This window comes from Syngnathus scovelli, chromosome 1 (genome assembly GCF_024217435.2).
Source record: "Syngnathus scovelli strain Florida chromosome 1, RoL_Ssco_1.2, whole genome shotgun sequence".
Taxonomy (NCBI): Eukaryota; Metazoa; Chordata; class Actinopteri; order Syngnathiformes; family Syngnathidae; genus Syngnathus; species Syngnathus scovelli.
In genome coordinates this window covers 17,716,320-17,733,571 of record NC_090847.1, presented here as the reverse complement: position 1 = coordinate 17,733,571, position 17,252 = coordinate 17,716,320, and the positions used below count along the sequence as shown (strand labels likewise).

Below are 17,252 nucleotides of genomic sequence, written 5' to 3'. Positions count from 1 at the left end.
ACTTTGATAGAATGACTTTGAAATTTAAAATAATTCAAAAATTGTGCCCTAATCGTGCTATGGTGTTAAATTTTGGGGGAATTCATTGTCAGACTACATTTCCATGCTGTCATGATGGCAGTCAATATGAATACAGCTATCGTCAAAATAATAATAATAAAAAAGATAGCATTAGACACTTTGCAGGAAAACGTTTCTTCATTAGATGACGACTTTGGCAAGCCTTCATCAGATCATTTAGACTTTTCCAAAGCCAATACATACATATTTCTGTAAAAAATCATTATAATACCAACATAACGAGTAACTGACGCCCAGGACATGGAATATAATTGCTATTTTTTTCCAGATGCTATTTTTCTTTTCAGAATGGTATTGAACCATCAACGAAAGGTATTTAGCCCTCTCCTGAGAGAAATGTTTCTTATAATAAAAATTGTCCTTTCAGTGCTACTCCTGATGTTGTGTGAATGATGTGCACCCAACGATGAATGCTTCATATAGTTTTAGCTTGAGTAAAGAGGGCCGACTGCTGGAGATGCAAATGGATGTTTTTGCCAGCACACAGGACGATTTTTAAACCAGTAATGCAGTATACTATATGAATGAGAGCATCCATTCAAAGTGCCACTGAACAAGCAATTAAGATAATAACTTCTACAAACGATATTGTGTTGTCGTCAACACATAACCAGCATAACATAACATGAATACTTGTGTAATGTTTAGAGTTGAGAGAATTACAGCACATCTAAACATTGTTTATTACAAATCACACTACAATTCATAAAATACAAGCTATCTTTATCCTTGACTGCTACACTAATCATCTTAATAAAGTCTTTGCAATCAGTTACTGAAAATGAAAAGCGATGTTTGACTTTTCGTGGAAACAGCACAATCATGAAACAAAACATTGTTCTTTCATATTTGAAACCACTAAGGATCTTTTGCCCACAATGTAAAGGACAAGCATTTTTGTCACATTAATAGTCCAAATGTAAGATAATATCAGCATTCGGTTGTGAAGGGTTGTTCTCTATACAGTATGTACACTGTGATTACATGATGGCCATCATTGAGGGTGCATTCCTCCTTTGGTCATTGTTCGGATTGATTCCAGCTTCCCGAGTAGTATAGATAATGGATGGTTGGATGGATGGAGGTCATGACTCTTTATGGGGAACAAAGCGCTTCCGCACTAAACTCATACAACCATGCCTTAATGGACATTGTTTTCACAGTCATGCAGAACACAAAACAAACTTGCTAAACCTAAAAAAAAAAATGAATTGTGTGTACTCTAGCTTCTCTGGTAGCTTCCAGTCAGCTTCACTGACCAAGATGCTAACGAACGATCTAGATTGCAGACGCAGTTCCTCAGAAAGGAGTTAAATGCAGAAAATAGATTGCGCTGTTGCATTGTTCACCTTTAACCTTGACGTATATTTGTCTATGCAGTGCAACCCGAATAACCAGTCAATTAGTAAAAAATGTTTTCAGTGACAGGGTCTTACCTCGAGGGTTATTGAGAGCAGCTTCGGTGGCCTTCCTGCCCTCTCCACAGTGGGTCTGGTCAAAAGGCAAACACTGCTCCCCAGTCCCAGCTACCACCTCCAAGTTTCGTGATGGATCTTTCGGCTGACCAAGGTTCCTCACCCTGTACACTCTGCGACTGCTGGTGTCCGACACATAAAGAACTTCTCCCATCGGGTCCATGGCTAAGTAGTATTTATGGGCCGGGCTGGTGCTATTGAGGAGAGGTCAGCGGAGAGCAAAGTTATAAAAGTGCAACACTTTTACTGAGTACATTCAAGTTCGCAATTACTCATTGTCTGAGTAAATGTTGATTTAGTCATGTAGTTTTAAAGCAGCAAACATTTGAAAGTGGCACGTTTGTAATACATTTGAATATTTTAATTTCACAAGCAACTATTTTTTTTTTTTTTTAAAAGAGACTTAGCGAAGGACGACAGTGGTTCTAATGTTAGCACCATTCTAATTTTCTTCATGGTGGAGGGGAGAGGGCAAAGTCAAATTGGCATGTCAATACTGTATGAAACTGTAAATTCTACAGGTTCATGTACAGACCACATTGGCTGTTGAAAATTATCACCGCATCATTATACATCCATACATACACACACACACACACACACACACACACACACGCACACACACACACACACACACACATGTATATATATATATATATATATATATATATATATATATATATATATATATATATATATATATATATATATATATATATATATATATATATATATATATATTTTTTTTTTTTTAGGAGTTTCGACTAGGGATGGCTAATATGAGTTGGTGGACACTATTATTTGTTATAATTCTTAAAGTGTAAAGATTTTAGCGACTGCTTATAACTTTGTTTAAATGTTGTATTTTGAAATTACAAATATAGGCTACATACCATAGCTATACACGCAGCAATTTATTGAAACAACACAATAAGCTTCTTATTATGTAATTATTATTATTTGTTAATACATACTTATATTATAGGCAAAGTTGAGTTAGGGATGCATGCGTGGCCCTCAGCATGCATTCCAGTTTCTCATGTGGTACTTTTGCAAATTTAATTCGATAGTCTGCTTTAAACACCATGGGATAATGCTAAACGGACTGCACTTATATCGCGGTTTTATCTAACACCACATGTTGCCCAGAGCGCTTTACAATGCCTCACATTCACCCATTCACACACACTTCGAGGCTTCTGCCATGCAAGGTGGTGCCAGGTTCACACTGGGAACAAATTGGGGTTCAGTGTGTTGCTCAAGGACACTTTGACATGGTCACCAGGGTTGAGGATTGATCCCACAACCTTAGAGTTGAGAGGCAAACACTCTACCACGGAGCCACGTTGAGAGACAGCTTTTTTTCCCCCCCTTTCTTTGCACCTGGCATGCTCCTCAGTAGCCAAAACAGATCTGGACTCACTGAACAAATTTCACATGGACAATTTAGCTTTTTTTTTCATAGATATTGCTGGTATATCACAAGACTGCGCAGTCGGCCACTTTAAATATTAAGTGACTACCCCTGATCTAATCAAAACACTCAAAGGGGAAAAATCCCATGTTGATATTAATTTGAACATCCATTAATAGACTCAAATGATGGACAGCTCCTGGATAGTGCTGCATTTTTCTGTAAGACAGGTGTCTTCAAACCTGGACCTAGAGGGCCAGTTTTCTGAACGTTTTGTATGTCTCCTTGCTGCCAAACACCTTATTCAAATGATCAGGATTGTTATTTATCTTCAGCAGGTCCTTGCTGATGACATGATCAGGTGTGTGGGCAACAGGGAGAAATAAATCGCAGAGGAAACCGGCCCTCGAGGAACAGGATTGAAGACCCCTCTCTTATAGAAAAATAATGTGGCATACTCCGGGGGCTGTCAGTCATTTGAGTCCATTAAGCGTAAAACTGTTTGCAGAACTCTGCACTGAATTGCACATACATAATTTAAACTTGATCCAAGGAGAGTTTTTCACTGAGTTTCAAAGTGTGTCACTGCTCTGTGCAGCATTAAATATTTGTTGGGCCTCTTAAAGTGTCAGCAAGCATTGCCTGTGGACAGAGCAGATTACAAATCACTTAACTGTCTCATTTCTAAATTAGAAACTCATCTCAAAAGAAGAGCATCCAATTAAAGGGAAATGAACATAACAACCAAATCGGCTCCATTGACATGTAATTTAAAAAGAGAAAAGAAACAAGCTTTCCAAGGTAACTGACTCGGTCATCTTGACTGTAGGTCTCTCAGACTATTTTCTAGAGAACGTCTACCTCTTATGCGTTCCTTTTGAAGACGACGAACTGACATTAGTTTTACACTGAGTACATCCCATATTGTCTCCTCTGAGGGCACCTTGCTTTAAAAAACCTGCTTGCTGATAGACACTTTGCAGAGAAAAATGTGAAGAGGAAAGCTTTGAGAGCTGAATATGGAATATGGATGAATAATTAATGCATTTGACTTGGGAGAACAATAGTATAGCATAATAACGAAATATGCTCCAAACAGTAAAAAGCAGCCATGGAAGCAGGAAGTAAAGAAGAAACCCCCAGAGTGATGAAAGGGTATCTTAAGTGCTTCAAGAAGAATACACTTCATATGCATTAGGGTTTACAACGTTACATTTTTTGGTTCGACATTTGCAGACAACCGCCTGTCAGATCATTTGACGGCCTGGTATGTATATCCACACCAAATACTGCTTTCAAATGTGCTCATCCATGAATAGAATGTCTATTTTCACAGTTTTGCCTTATTCACACAAATATTTATATCTAAGTAAATTAACACTTTTTGCCCATTTTTCAATTGATGTATTATTAGATACAATAACTTAGTTACTCAACCTCTGCATGTAGCTGGCTGGCATCTATTACACCATAGAAATTCAACACAGTTCAAGCTGCTCATAAAAGTTCATGTAATACATACACATACACTGTGCCAGATGTCTAATTTTCTGTGAACTTGGTGTAAAGAGCTCACACTATCCAGGCTCAGAGCCAGCAAAGACTGCATGGCCAAACCAGGCCCCATCCAGGCTTTCTTTGAACCAGGATCAGAAAGAGGATAAACTTCCGGATCCAAAAAGCAGCACAATGTGTAATAAGAACATACATATTAAGTAAATATATAATTATTCATACTGAGGATGGTTTGGGTATCAAATTCACTGCAGCTAACCAACAAAACTAAATTAGTTATTAAATGCATTTTCTCCTAATAACACATAACTTACTTTTGTATGTGTGTGACAAAAAAAAAAAAAAAAAAAAAAAAGAGTATATTGTCCTTTCTCACCTGTGTCTGGTGTCCCTGTTCCTGATAAGAATCCATGATGGAGCATTGAAAAAAAAAAAGAAGAAAGAATGAGCAGAAGGCAAAAATGTAACTCACAATTCTAGCGAGAACTGAAAAAAATCACAATCCACTGTAAGTAAGTTTTAGCCCCATAAAGTAAAATTAAGGTTGATTTAAATTGATGCATTGGTTCATGAAATATTAATTCAAGCAGGAAGTCGTTTGCTGTTTCTTCCCACAGGAAAGTGAAGTATTAAATATAGTCGCAATAAAAGTCTGGAGCAGAAATATTAGTAAGAGATGCAATAACACCGGCAACTATGAGTTAAGTTACATAAGAAGAACGCTTTAGAGGACAAATGAGAGTGAAATTCCATTGAGAAACTGCGCTTGAGAAAATAGAGCAATAGAGACTGCAGTGCCTGTAGCACGGTGTGATATTGTCATAATCCACCACAAAAACATAATTTCACAGTAAAGACTCTCTGCCTGAGTAGATTAGAGTGTGCAAAGTCAGAAATGCACACACACTGCTTCTGCATGAAGACAAACTGAAATCTAAAGTACGACAATTGCACATTCTCATGAGAACGAAACCCATTTAATCATATACTCTGTATGTGTTCATAACATAGTATGATAGCAATGAATCTTACTGCAATTCTGCTTAAATTCTGCTTCCAACTCACTTTAGTTCCAAAATGGTTCTGGTGTATCCATCTGGATGCACCCTGCGGATGAAGTTGAAGTCTCCAACATAGAGCGAACCATCAGGCCCACTGGACAGTGCCACAGGGGCATATAGCATCAGGTCACGGGCTGCACCGCTGCAACTTGGCCCGCAGGGGACGCTCCGATAGAATCCGTTCCCCATAACTGTGGCGATAACCTCTGGCTGCTGGGAGAGGAAGACGTTTTCCCCATTTCCCTTGTGGAGGATTCCTGAGAAAAGAGGAATGGGTTAATTATATCACTGCTTATATGAACACTTGCCGGAAAAGTGGAGGGTGAGCTAGTCCTTCGTGGTTCTCAGCACTATCCAACAGAGAGAGCTTCTAAGTCCATAACGACTATGGATATTAATTGTTTTAAGACCTACCAAACCATAACAATAACTGTAAGATGTAACCTCCACTATACGTACATATGAACAACAATATAATGAGAAAACATACCGGTAACTGCCCATTACAAACCTTACTGTGTTTGTAACTGTTCAGAATGCGAAATCTGGGGCTGCTAGGGAAAACCTTTGTTTTATGGAGAAGGTTGAATTTGATTTTGCCGTTTCCCTTACCGCTTTTTCCTTTGTTCCTGTGTGTGTGATTAGCTGACTTGTGCTAATGTTCTGCATCTGTGTCCAGTTGTCTCCCTTTCCCTTTGGTCCTTTAATTCAACTCTTTTTGTGCAGGGTTAAGTGTAGTGTTTCACTACTACCGGTAGTTTGTTTTGTGCCCTGTACGGTGTATTGTACACTACACGTATATTGCACCTTCAATGAATGGCCCATTTTAAAACAATGTCCATACATAAGGCACAACGGATAATAAGGCGCACCTTCAATGAATGGCCCATTTTAAAACTTTGTCCATATATAAGATATGTATATACATTTGGCCCGCGGGCCGGGCTTTGGACACGCCTGCTGTATTGGCTCAATATTGGTCCATATATAAGGCGCACCTGATTATAAGGCGTACTGTTGGCTTTTGAGAAAATTGGAGGTTTTTAGGTGCGCCTTATAGTGCGGAAAATACGGTAATGACTTTTGCTCTACTTCATAAATATTATTATTATTTTGTCTTGGTCAATCGTTTAAAAACAATAAAAGAATCATCCCCATTAGTTATTCTTTCAGCCAGTGAGGCTGTTTTATGACTAATGCTGCCAGGATCATAACAGACAGCCTAACAAGTCACTATTTTATCACGGAAGTAGCATACAAAAGGACAACATACGTACCAGGTGATAAAAATAATAGCCATGATCTTGCTGTAGAAAAATCTGTCCGGAAATGTCTTTTGGACTGCCCAGTCCAGTATACCTCTGTTGCCACACACTGAAGCACAGCTGAACTTTTACACAGCTCGTGCTCTTTTTAATTACTACTCATGTGTTTTAATGTAGCCAAATTCATTATACAGTTGGTTGCATTTGCATTTTACTGTGTTTCCATTGTCAGACAATAGTGTGAGCACACTGCATTTATTTATTTATGTTCACAGTCCATTTGCTAACTACCAAAGCTGGTGCAGTGTGGCGATAAACTGATTTTACAATCACAAAGACCTTTACCAAAACCAACATGGATTCAAGTTATCTGTCTGTACTGACATTTAAAATGATGAATTACAGAAAATGTGATGTACACTTACGGAGTTGATTAGGTCTTGATTTCGCATCTTTAGGGATGCCAAGAAGCAGCGAGTAGCAAGATCAGACGTATACAGAAATACATTGATGTAAAATAAATATCTCTTTCTGCAGGCCTTGTAATTATTGAGATTTGTAAATAAGGGTGCACTAATCCCAATTTTCTTGCCGATCTCAGATCTTTAAAAATGCTTGATTGCCAATCCATGTTTTTATTATCCATATTACCTGGTTTTGAGAGTAAGAATTTCACACTGGTCACAGTGGTGGGATTGAAATACTTTTTAATGCCCTCACCAATAGATGCTGTATTAAACACTGGAAATGGAGCAATATTGTAAAGTTTGATAAATATCTGGTGATCACATCTTTGGGTCTCGACTGTCTTTTTTTCACAAAAAAGCGCACCCTCAAGCCTCAACTTACATGATGATTTTAATGCAGTGAATGAATAAATAAATAAATAAATAAATAAATAAATAAATAAATACACAAACAAACAAACAATCAGGTGTGTTGTAGTAGGGCTGCACCTAAAACAGGCTGGATTGGCACCCTTGAGGAGTTGGTCACCCCTTGGTGAAAATAATCAGCCACATTTCCAAACAGCTGCTTTTTCTTGGTGAAAATAATCAGCCGCGTTTCCCCCTATTTTTTTTTTTTATGTGCACTAAATCAGAAACTGAATCAGCATTTTTTGCATTGTCTATTTGAAGCAATGTCTTGTTTTTTAATAATAAAGCAAATTAAACAAATGCTTTTTAAACCTGATTGACCAATTAATTGAAAAAAATCAACAGATCAATCGATTATCTAATAAAAGAAAGATTGGTAATTTACTCAAATGGAACTGAATCCATGTGATTGATATTGGCTGATCACATTCATGGCCGATAGGTAAAATGTTGAACTTTATAAAATACTCGGTATGTATTTGGGACATACTCACCGCTACGAATGTTGAGGGAATGATGTTTGTCCAAGGACCAACCTCCGAGGTGAGAGGGCACCATCTCAAAGCCCTGCATGAGAGCTGTTCTCCTCTCCCATTGAATCACTCCAGGACACGATTCATACTCATAGCCGACTGATACTGAAAGCATACATATGCACACAAGTGGGGGTCTTAAATTCACGCCGTTAGGTTTTGCAGTATAACTTGTACAATTTGTCTGCTTGAAAAGTTCTACCTGGTGTAGATTTTCTTTACATAAACTATCTAAGGATTTTTCCCAAGAATTAACAAGGAGAATGATTAATTGTTAACGAAAGTTAAGAAATAAAGCTGAGTTGACTTGACAGTGGGCTGAATCCAATTTGGCCGTTTAGCAAGAGCGCAACTTTATATCATTTACGTCTGATGAAACAAAGGTGGAACTACAGTATTTGACTATAATTCCAAAAAGTACGTTGGTCCAAACTCAACACTTCTCATCGGCAAAAGAACTTCACAGTGACAGTGCAGTATGGTGGTGACAATTGCTTTATAGATTATAGGCCAATTAACGATGGAACGAGTATTGAAATTATTTACCTTGGTCTAATGTTTTGCATCACAGAGTTTGTAGATTTTTGTGTAGACACTGTATATCCAGTTGAACATTTTGTACAGCCCAAAACCAAGAACACTTGCGTCTTGTACAGATTCTTGCATCAAAGAATTTGTCTTATTTTGGTACAAATGACTGCACGTGCTCTATATCTTGGTTTTATATGCAATGCATTTTTTTAGTTTGAATGTTAGTCTTCACAACCATTTTTTAAGCAGACTGTACAATGAGTAGCTCTTTTCAATGAGATGTTTCATGTTGCTCAAATTGTTCTCAAGAGCTGTATAATCTAGTGCATAGTGATGGAGTTTTTAGGGACCAGGGTTTAGATGCCTGAGTTCAACCCATATGGAAACATCTTTACTTCATTTCATTGGCTCCATGTCTGCAGTAACAGTGAAGTAGAATTTAATCTATCTCAAACCTATATTGTATGTTGGGCTGAAGCAGATGAAAGGTCTGTACAGCAAAACCTCATCAGTGAGTCTGTCTGCAAAGATCAGTATGAAGAAGCAGTGTAATCAAAAGGAGTGAGTCTTGTATGAGGGAAGCCAAAAATGTCGTGCCTGGCCTCTCTGTTGTATTGCTACAGTGTAACTTCTCACAACAGCTTGACAGAAAATTAGTCTTTGAATCACATGGCAAAAATGCAACCGTATTGTGAAATAAAAAAATGGCTTACAAAACTTAATGCCTTTCATGTTTAATATTAACAACAGTCACTTTACAATACCCCCACCCCTTTAAGTGTGGTTATGCAAGTGCAAGAAATAAAACAACTCTTTATATTCAAACCAGCAGGCGATGATTGCAGTTAATGCGAACGGGTGAAAAAAAACTGAACACAATTATGAAGTGGCAATAAAAGAGAATTTGACATCTCTGACATAAATACGGTTGAGGAGGACCTGCTATGGTCAAACAATGAAGGCACTAATCTAACTTTTGTGGACCCAAATGCATGAGAATTGACATGTTCTCAACGGGATATAAGGAGCTCAGTGAGCAGAAAAATTGCTAGAGTCAGTGGAATACATAAGTGGGTCTATCACATTATGTACCAACTCCAACTTTCACCTCATAAAGAGAGAAAATACCAAAAGGCATGCAAGGTAAGTCCAATGGCTCTAATCAATAAAGATGTGGCTGAAACAATTACTATGTTAACCCAGCAGCCGAGGTTACGAATATTGCAATCAGATCTAAAGTCTGTCAGTTTTAAATAAATGTCTCAAAATGCAATCACTGGACTACAGAAGATTTTAATCCCACCTGTCAATGGACTCATATTGTTATGTCGAGCCCTGACATGTGTTGCAAAACGTTACGTGGCTAACTCCCATATGACAAAGCTGAATTGTGCTACAGTCTTTCTTTTCTAAACATTATTCAGATGATGATCATTATTTGTTCAATTTCAACAAAGATTCAGAGGGACTGTACCACGTTGGTGCCGCCTGCGCCTTCATTAAATTACACCAAAATTGAGTAGGACCATCTGTGCTAAAAAAAAAAATTGACATGCTTTGCAATGGTCTACTACAGAGCCTACTTTTAGGTACAAAAATGGCCTGAAATAAAACACGCCGAGCGTATCACTGTCAGCCAAAATCACAAACACGCTAAAATCTATCTGCCCTGTCACAAAATTTACTATGCACCCCTTTTTATGCAGAGCACGGTCAACTCTGTAACCAAATTGTCAGGTGCGTCAGGGGATCGGTATCTCTCTGCACCAGAATGTCCAAATTGGAGCAACGCGGTCTGCCAAAATCTTAAACACGGTCAATTGGAAACCCCGACACAAAGATGAATTTGTTTCCACATCCTAAAATCACAACAGATATTCTGCAGGTGGTACACATATACACACTCCCTTACAAACAAATGCACATGCACTATAGGTCACAGGTGAAAGCTTTCAATCTCCTCTGTTGAAGTGTCTGGCATATGTTCTCCCCAGCAAACAGAGCATGAGCTCCATTTCTTTCTGACTCTGGCTGTGTGTGTATGTAGACATACAAACAGTGTTTGTGTGGGTGGCTACGCCAGCAAAGCAGAAGAAAGACTAGGGAGGAAATGTTTAGGGGTGAACAAGTGTAGACAGATGAAACAAACAAACAAACAAACAAACCTGGAAGACAGCATGAGACAAGGCAGGACCAGGGATGAGATGAGAAAGAATGGAGAAAATAAATATGGAGAAGACCGTACCACTGAGAAAGAAAATCAACTCAGGAGGAAGAGAAGCACAAAAGGCAAAGATGGGAGAGATCTCTGTTTAGACAGGGAGGTAAATAAAGCGAGTGAAATTTTGATAGGACAAAAGGTGACATTAAAAAATATGAGTGGAAAAGGATAAACACAAATGAAAACGTTTTGATTTATCTGAACAAAGTTTCAAAGTGGTATAATATGATACCTTTGTATCTGGGAGTTTGAAGAAAAGCAAACTTACTATATTAGAAAAAAAAAAAAAAAACTTTATAGAACATATGTCAAGGGCCCTACATGTTATATGCGGCCTGTTCAAGCCAGAAAACAGTAAAGACCCTTTAAAGATTACAGTGCCCACGGACTAAATAACAAAATTAATAAATTACAGTCTGTGTCCCGAAATGCATCTTGAGTTTTTGATTTGTGCAATGCCCACAGCCAGTTTCTATAAAGCAGAGTAATTTCCGAGGTGAGTTATGTTGTTTAAAATAGGAGAGATGTGTTTTAAGGAGGGGAGGAACTGTACACACCTAAATCTTGATTTTACTCGCATCGATTCTTCAAAATTTCTCGTCTAACGCAGTTTGGTCATGGACCCAATTTTTTTTTGTGAAAAATACATTTTTAAGTAGTATTTTAAATGGATGATATCAGGAGCGTGCAACGCTAAATGACTAGCGTGTAAACCTTGGAGCTAGTGATTTGATGAATTTCCGTGATCAATTTAACAGTTTGATAATAAGAAGTTGGGCTGTTTTATTGCAGTGTTACGGATCGCTAGGATTGATTTTATTTCGGAAAGGGGGAAGTTTGCGGAAGCACCTCATCCACAGTCACAGAGTGTGGCTGGACACAGTAGTAGAATAAGTGGCTGCTTTATTCTCTCTTCCATCCAATTCACATAGCATCAAAATGACTCAATCCGCCTGATATTGTCATCTGCATGTATTTTAATAATATGTCAACAGACTTCGATGTGTGTGGAGCAAATGGACCCTGATGAAAATTAACGTAACAAAGGCCCCCTTCGGCTGCCTAAAAACATGCCTTTGGAAAAAAAACCAAGTCTTTGGTGATAGTGGCTAGCATCTAACCGCTAAGTGAACGGCCCACATAGGCTGGCGAGAGCTCCCGGATTACTTGTCAAAGTCAGTTTAGCAGAGATGGGAAATCCAGATTTTTTTTTTCTAAAATGGTGGAAGACTACATAGTGGACCCACTTCATGTCACCACTCCACACAGAGTCCACTGCATTAAGTTGACTAAATGCACATATTTTCTCCAGGGAGCCAGCTCAAAGCCTAATTGTTTCCTATCTGCTGCTGCTGGTTGTATTTTAACTCGGAATAACTCCACAGTATATTTGTTGAGATTCCAATCTTTCCATTCCTCCATTTCAAAGTACATCTCCACTGACAGATCTTGACAAGGTGTTCTAAACCATCGGTTTACAGTATGTATTCTCTTGCCTCTTTTGTAAAATGGTTTTACGAAATGAGGCGGCATGATACTGGACTGTATACTGTCGGAGTGCCCAGCCTGTTGATCACATAAATTGACCACAGTTTGCTCCCAAGTCATCAGTGGCTCAGATAAACGCAACATGCCCCACCCCCTGTACTGTAGTTTTGACAAAAGATGAGTTGTGTAATTTAGGCCACTTTGTCCTGCTTTTGAAATCAGTTAAAATGATCTGAGAGCGGAAATTAGCCTACTTGCCACCAAATACTTTCAGTCTTAATGTTTCTCACCAATTAAAGAGTGTGAATTTGAGAAAATGATGCTATTTCCTGAGCTTGATAAAGTTATAAAAATCCTTCTTGAGAATTATTGTCTCACAAGTGAATTGTCTAAACTGGGGCTGCACAATAGTGAAAAGAACACTTTGATATAGCTGTGAGTATTGCACGATTGCTATTACTGTGCTATTCAAAATTTATTTGACTAATGTTACTAATACTCCTAGATACTGTTTTGTCATTAGATGGTGATGCACAGTTTAGGTTGCATCTCATTGGTTACAGTCAGATAAAACATTAATTACATATGAAAATTGCACATCTTTGTGATATGCATACTGGCATTATGACAATGACAGTATTTTTTCTGCATTGTATGGCCCTAATCTAAACACACAAAAATTTATGAGAATATTCATCAGCATTTATTATAGGTTATCATTGCAACTTTTCTCTTTCTGGATGTCTTTGTTTTTATTTGAACACTTCCAAAACATTTAGTACAAAGGATATTTGTCTCATTCCCCAGTTAACTGGTCTGATTACCAAAATTGCTCCTCAAGGAAAAAAATGTTTCAATCCTTGGGAATATAGAAACAATTGAAGACAATAATACTTAGTGCTTTTAATCTAATTCGATTCACATTATCAGACACTGTTCATTACATTTATCGTCTTCTATTTTGACGATGAGGTATAATTAATTGTCAAACATGCTGCCCGCAGCAAATAGTTTGATCCAACAAATAACCCACTAAAATTGCCTGTGCAAGAGGAGTTTTTGTTCAATTATTATAGTTAAATTTAATTTAATATAGTATGCCTAGTTTTTCACACAATATATATTTTTTTGCTGTTCTTGCTTGTTAAGTACCATTATTGGTTGTGTAGTGGTATCAAATTTTTGACATTAATTGTGTACTTCTCACACTGAGAGTGAACAAACAAACAAACAAACAAACAAACAAACAAACAAACAAACAAACAAACAAACAAACAAACAAACAAACAAACAAACAAACAAACAAACGTTGGTTTAAGTCTAAAGTATTCTCTTTCCCACGCAAACGCAGAGGTCACCGGGTGAGCAGCAGAATATGTAGCCACTGACAGCACTTGAAATATATCTGGCAAAAACATTGTGCATTAAAAAAAAAAAAAAAAAAGAATTAAAGGCGCATATTTCTCAACCTACCAGTTGCATGGGTGAGGCCCCACACCTCCTGGCCGTAAACATCAGTTTTGTTCCAGACCAGTTTGTGGACCAGACCAGGCCCAGCAGGGTACCAGCGTTGGTACAACCTTCCCTGGACTGAAGCTTTAACATGCACTTTAGAGAGACCACCCTGAGGTGAGATGGGCGAGGATGCTGATGGAGGTGTGAGGAGGATACGCAGCAAGGAGAGGTAACCTGCAGCTCGGGTACTCAAATAGTTCAGCTTCATGAAGGCTCCTGGAATTGCAACTTCTTCCTGTACTGCCTGCAGGAAAACAGCAGACAAACATAAATGTTTATGGTGAAAATGTGTTTTATCATCACTGTATTATATGCTAATCGGTGTGCTTGGAAAGGGCATCACAAAACAGATCCTAAATTGGCAGTCAGCATCGTAAATATGATTTTTCTTTCCGTATTTCAATGATTTGGTTTTGATTGTGATGTGTTACGTATACTTAGGATTTACATTAATATGATGGTTTAAAATGTGTCTTTGTTAAAAATATCTCTAAGGCTTTTAGGGCTTCAATATGTTCATTCAAAATCATGATGCTTTATGGACAGATGAAAGCTGAGCGAAATATCAATAACTCTCCCGGTTGTGCTTCGCATTCTCGGAAGGATCACTATTATAAAACAGACCTTGAACTCATCGGATTTTTATTTTCTGGTTAAATACATTTACTGTTGTAGCTTCTTCATAAACTTAAACTGATTAACCTTATTTACCCTATTGTTGCAATAAATGCACAGATGACCAACCAACAATATTTCAGTAGGCCTACCTGAAGCTCTGGTACAGCAGGACCCTTCTCTGCACATGTTCCTGTGTATCTGGGAAGTGGGTATGGCAGCACCAGGGGATAAGGACTCAAAACAGCCCTGATATCACATTTTGGAGGCTGCACATCTTCCCTGGACATAATGACTTGATCCAGAACCAGGAAGTTGTTGTTTGGGGTCCACACAGTGCGTGTTTGTGGCAGGAAAGGCGGGCGTTGAAACATCAGAGTCACCGACATTGCACCCAAAGTCACCAGGTCATAACTAAAGTGTCAGAAAAGAAAAGAAACGTGGCGGAAAAGAAACATGTTTGTGTGTGTGTGTGTGTGCAGGTGTGTGAATTTTCGCACCTTCCATCCTGTCGACTAATGGTGTAACCATACTCAGGATGCTGAGGAAAGGTGATGTTGACACCAACCAATGAAGAGCCATCTTGCAAGGCAACGTGGCCTCGAATGACAGCAACACGACTTGCATAACAAAGACAGAGACCAGTTGATGAAAATCATAAAAGGACACAAAAGTGGACAAGATGAAACATCTACCCTGCTATCCTGTCAATAAGATCACATTTGTCTGTCTTCATGTTTATTATCTGTCACGTCCGTGCCAGAGGACGCTCGGCCGGCAACTTCCCTCACCCACACCCCTTCATTTCCCCCAGTCTTGTGTGGAGGCTCACGGTCAGAATCTCTTCCGTGTCCGAGTGGATTTCTGTTTCCTGTCTGCTGTCCGTGAGTCTCAGTCCCGCTTGTGTCTTTGTTCGCCCACCTCCCTTCCCTTCAATAAACCGTGGTCCAAGCTGCATTAGGTCGCCCTCTTCCACTCATTCATGACATTATCTGCTTGCAGTTAATGTGTGAAAGTCCAGTTAATGTGTGAGAATCAGAGCCGTGCGTACGAGTGTATTGGGAAATTGTAGTCAGCAAATACGTACTGAGATACATGTGCTTGCAATACGGGAATATCATTGTTCTGGGTGAAAATCAAAAGGATTAGAATCAAAGCGAGAGAATCCAGATTCAGCTGTAAATACATAGTCGCATACTTTTTGTGAAATTGATCACCGAAATTTGTACAGGACAGCATCCATTTAACCGGTAACAATTCGTGGAAGATTTAATATCGTTAGACTGAGGTATTCACTTGATTATCTTCTGCTCTTGTATTTTAACAATGGACAATCCAAGGGCACCGTCATACAAAACATATAAGGGAAGCACTTTGCATGCACATGGTGACCCAGACTCACAAAGAGTAAACAAGCACATACCTGGTATCAAAGGGCACTTCTCCAGGGAGAGTGTGTGTGGCTGCTTTGCCAAGGAGAAAGTGTATGCGGCGGTAGAAACTGTGCGTATGTGTGTTAATGGGTGAGGGGGGTGCAGTCGGAGGCAACGGGCTCCGCTGCAACAAGGCCATGGGGTCGGTCGAGCCACGGCATAGAGGGTCAGAGCCACAGCTCAGCTGCTCGCAACAGTCCGGATCCACACAGTCAATCAAACCATCTGATATAGACAGAAACAATGTAAAAATGAGATTTTTCACATTTATGATGTTTTTTAGCAACAATGTTGAAGAGCAGCATGTACAGTTGCCACAATGACTTTTTAAAAAGTAACATTTTTGCGTTTGTCCCAATATTCAAGAGGGGTGTACACTGTGCTAAATTATCACGTACAAGATAGAGAGAAAACCTCTGCCTAAAAAATAATTTCTGCACCTCTAGCCAATGAAGATTTCAACAAAGGAGATGCAATCTGAGACAACAAAGCGTTCATGTATTATCACAAAGATAAATCAAATTAGATTCTCTCATCAAGCCCCTTTTATATCGCTATAAATCAGGCATTGTCAGCACAATTATTTGAACATGAGCCATAAAAGTCTAGTGTAAACAATAGCTGTTGTTAGGAGCCAAAGCAGCAGGTAACAGGAGCCAGGCTGGCATTTGTGTTTCCTATTCCCGGCTTGTGTCTGAAAAGGCAGGAAGCAGTGCTGACATTTAAATGCATCTGACCACAGAGCAGAGAACTAAAGGCCAACAATATTCTATTATAACCTACTCCTACAAAGGTGGCCGAGTACAATAATTCATTTCCATAACATTCACCACTCCAGCTTGACAGAACACAATTAATTGAATTCGCTACATTGTTGCCATTAAAAGGACAATGTTTATAAATTACCATGCATAGATGGAGAGTGAATACACAAAGGAGCAAAGTATAGATTAAACCATGAATACATCTGCAGTGTAAATGTTTGCGCTATATGCGATCGTTTGTTTTTGTTTTGTTCTGGGTTTTTTTTTTTTTTCCAGGTGGAAGAACCCTGTCCAATCCACGCAGAGCAATGACAAGTTCCTCCTAGTCAGTGATTACTTCCAACAGTATCTTTTCATCTCTGCCTATCTTCACGCCTCAGACAAAAGGACTGCTGTGAATGAAAGACAGATATGAAAGCCGAGCATGTACACTGTACAAATTAGCAGCATGAGCTATATTATG

The 17,252-nt window shown here is 38.7% G+C and overlaps 1 protein-coding gene across 2 annotated transcripts in view; it reads right to left on the bottom strand.

Moving 5' to 3' along the window:
• Window positions 1-17,252, bottom strand: part of tenm1 (teneurin transmembrane protein 1) — a 176,278-nt gene that overhangs the window by 43,782 nt on the left and 115,244 nt on the right. For both annotated transcript variants that reach the window (XM_049744686.2, XM_049744678.2), the window contains 8 exons: window positions 16,016-16,250; window positions 15,093-15,212; window positions 14,745-15,006; window positions 13,936-14,221; window positions 8,184-8,327; window positions 5,551-5,803; window positions 4,862-4,882; window positions 1,518-1,750 (listed from right to left, as the gene is read on the bottom strand). In XM_049744686.2, coding sequence (XP_049600643.1) covers window positions 1,518-1,750; window positions 4,862-4,882; window positions 5,551-5,803; window positions 8,184-8,327; window positions 13,936-14,221; window positions 14,745-15,006; window positions 15,093-15,212; window positions 16,016-16,250 — 1,554 coding nt within the window. The remainder of the gene's footprint in view (window positions 1-1,517; window positions 1,751-4,861; window positions 4,883-5,550; window positions 5,804-8,183; window positions 8,328-13,935; window positions 14,222-14,744; window positions 15,007-15,092; window positions 15,213-16,015; window positions 16,251-17,252) is intronic.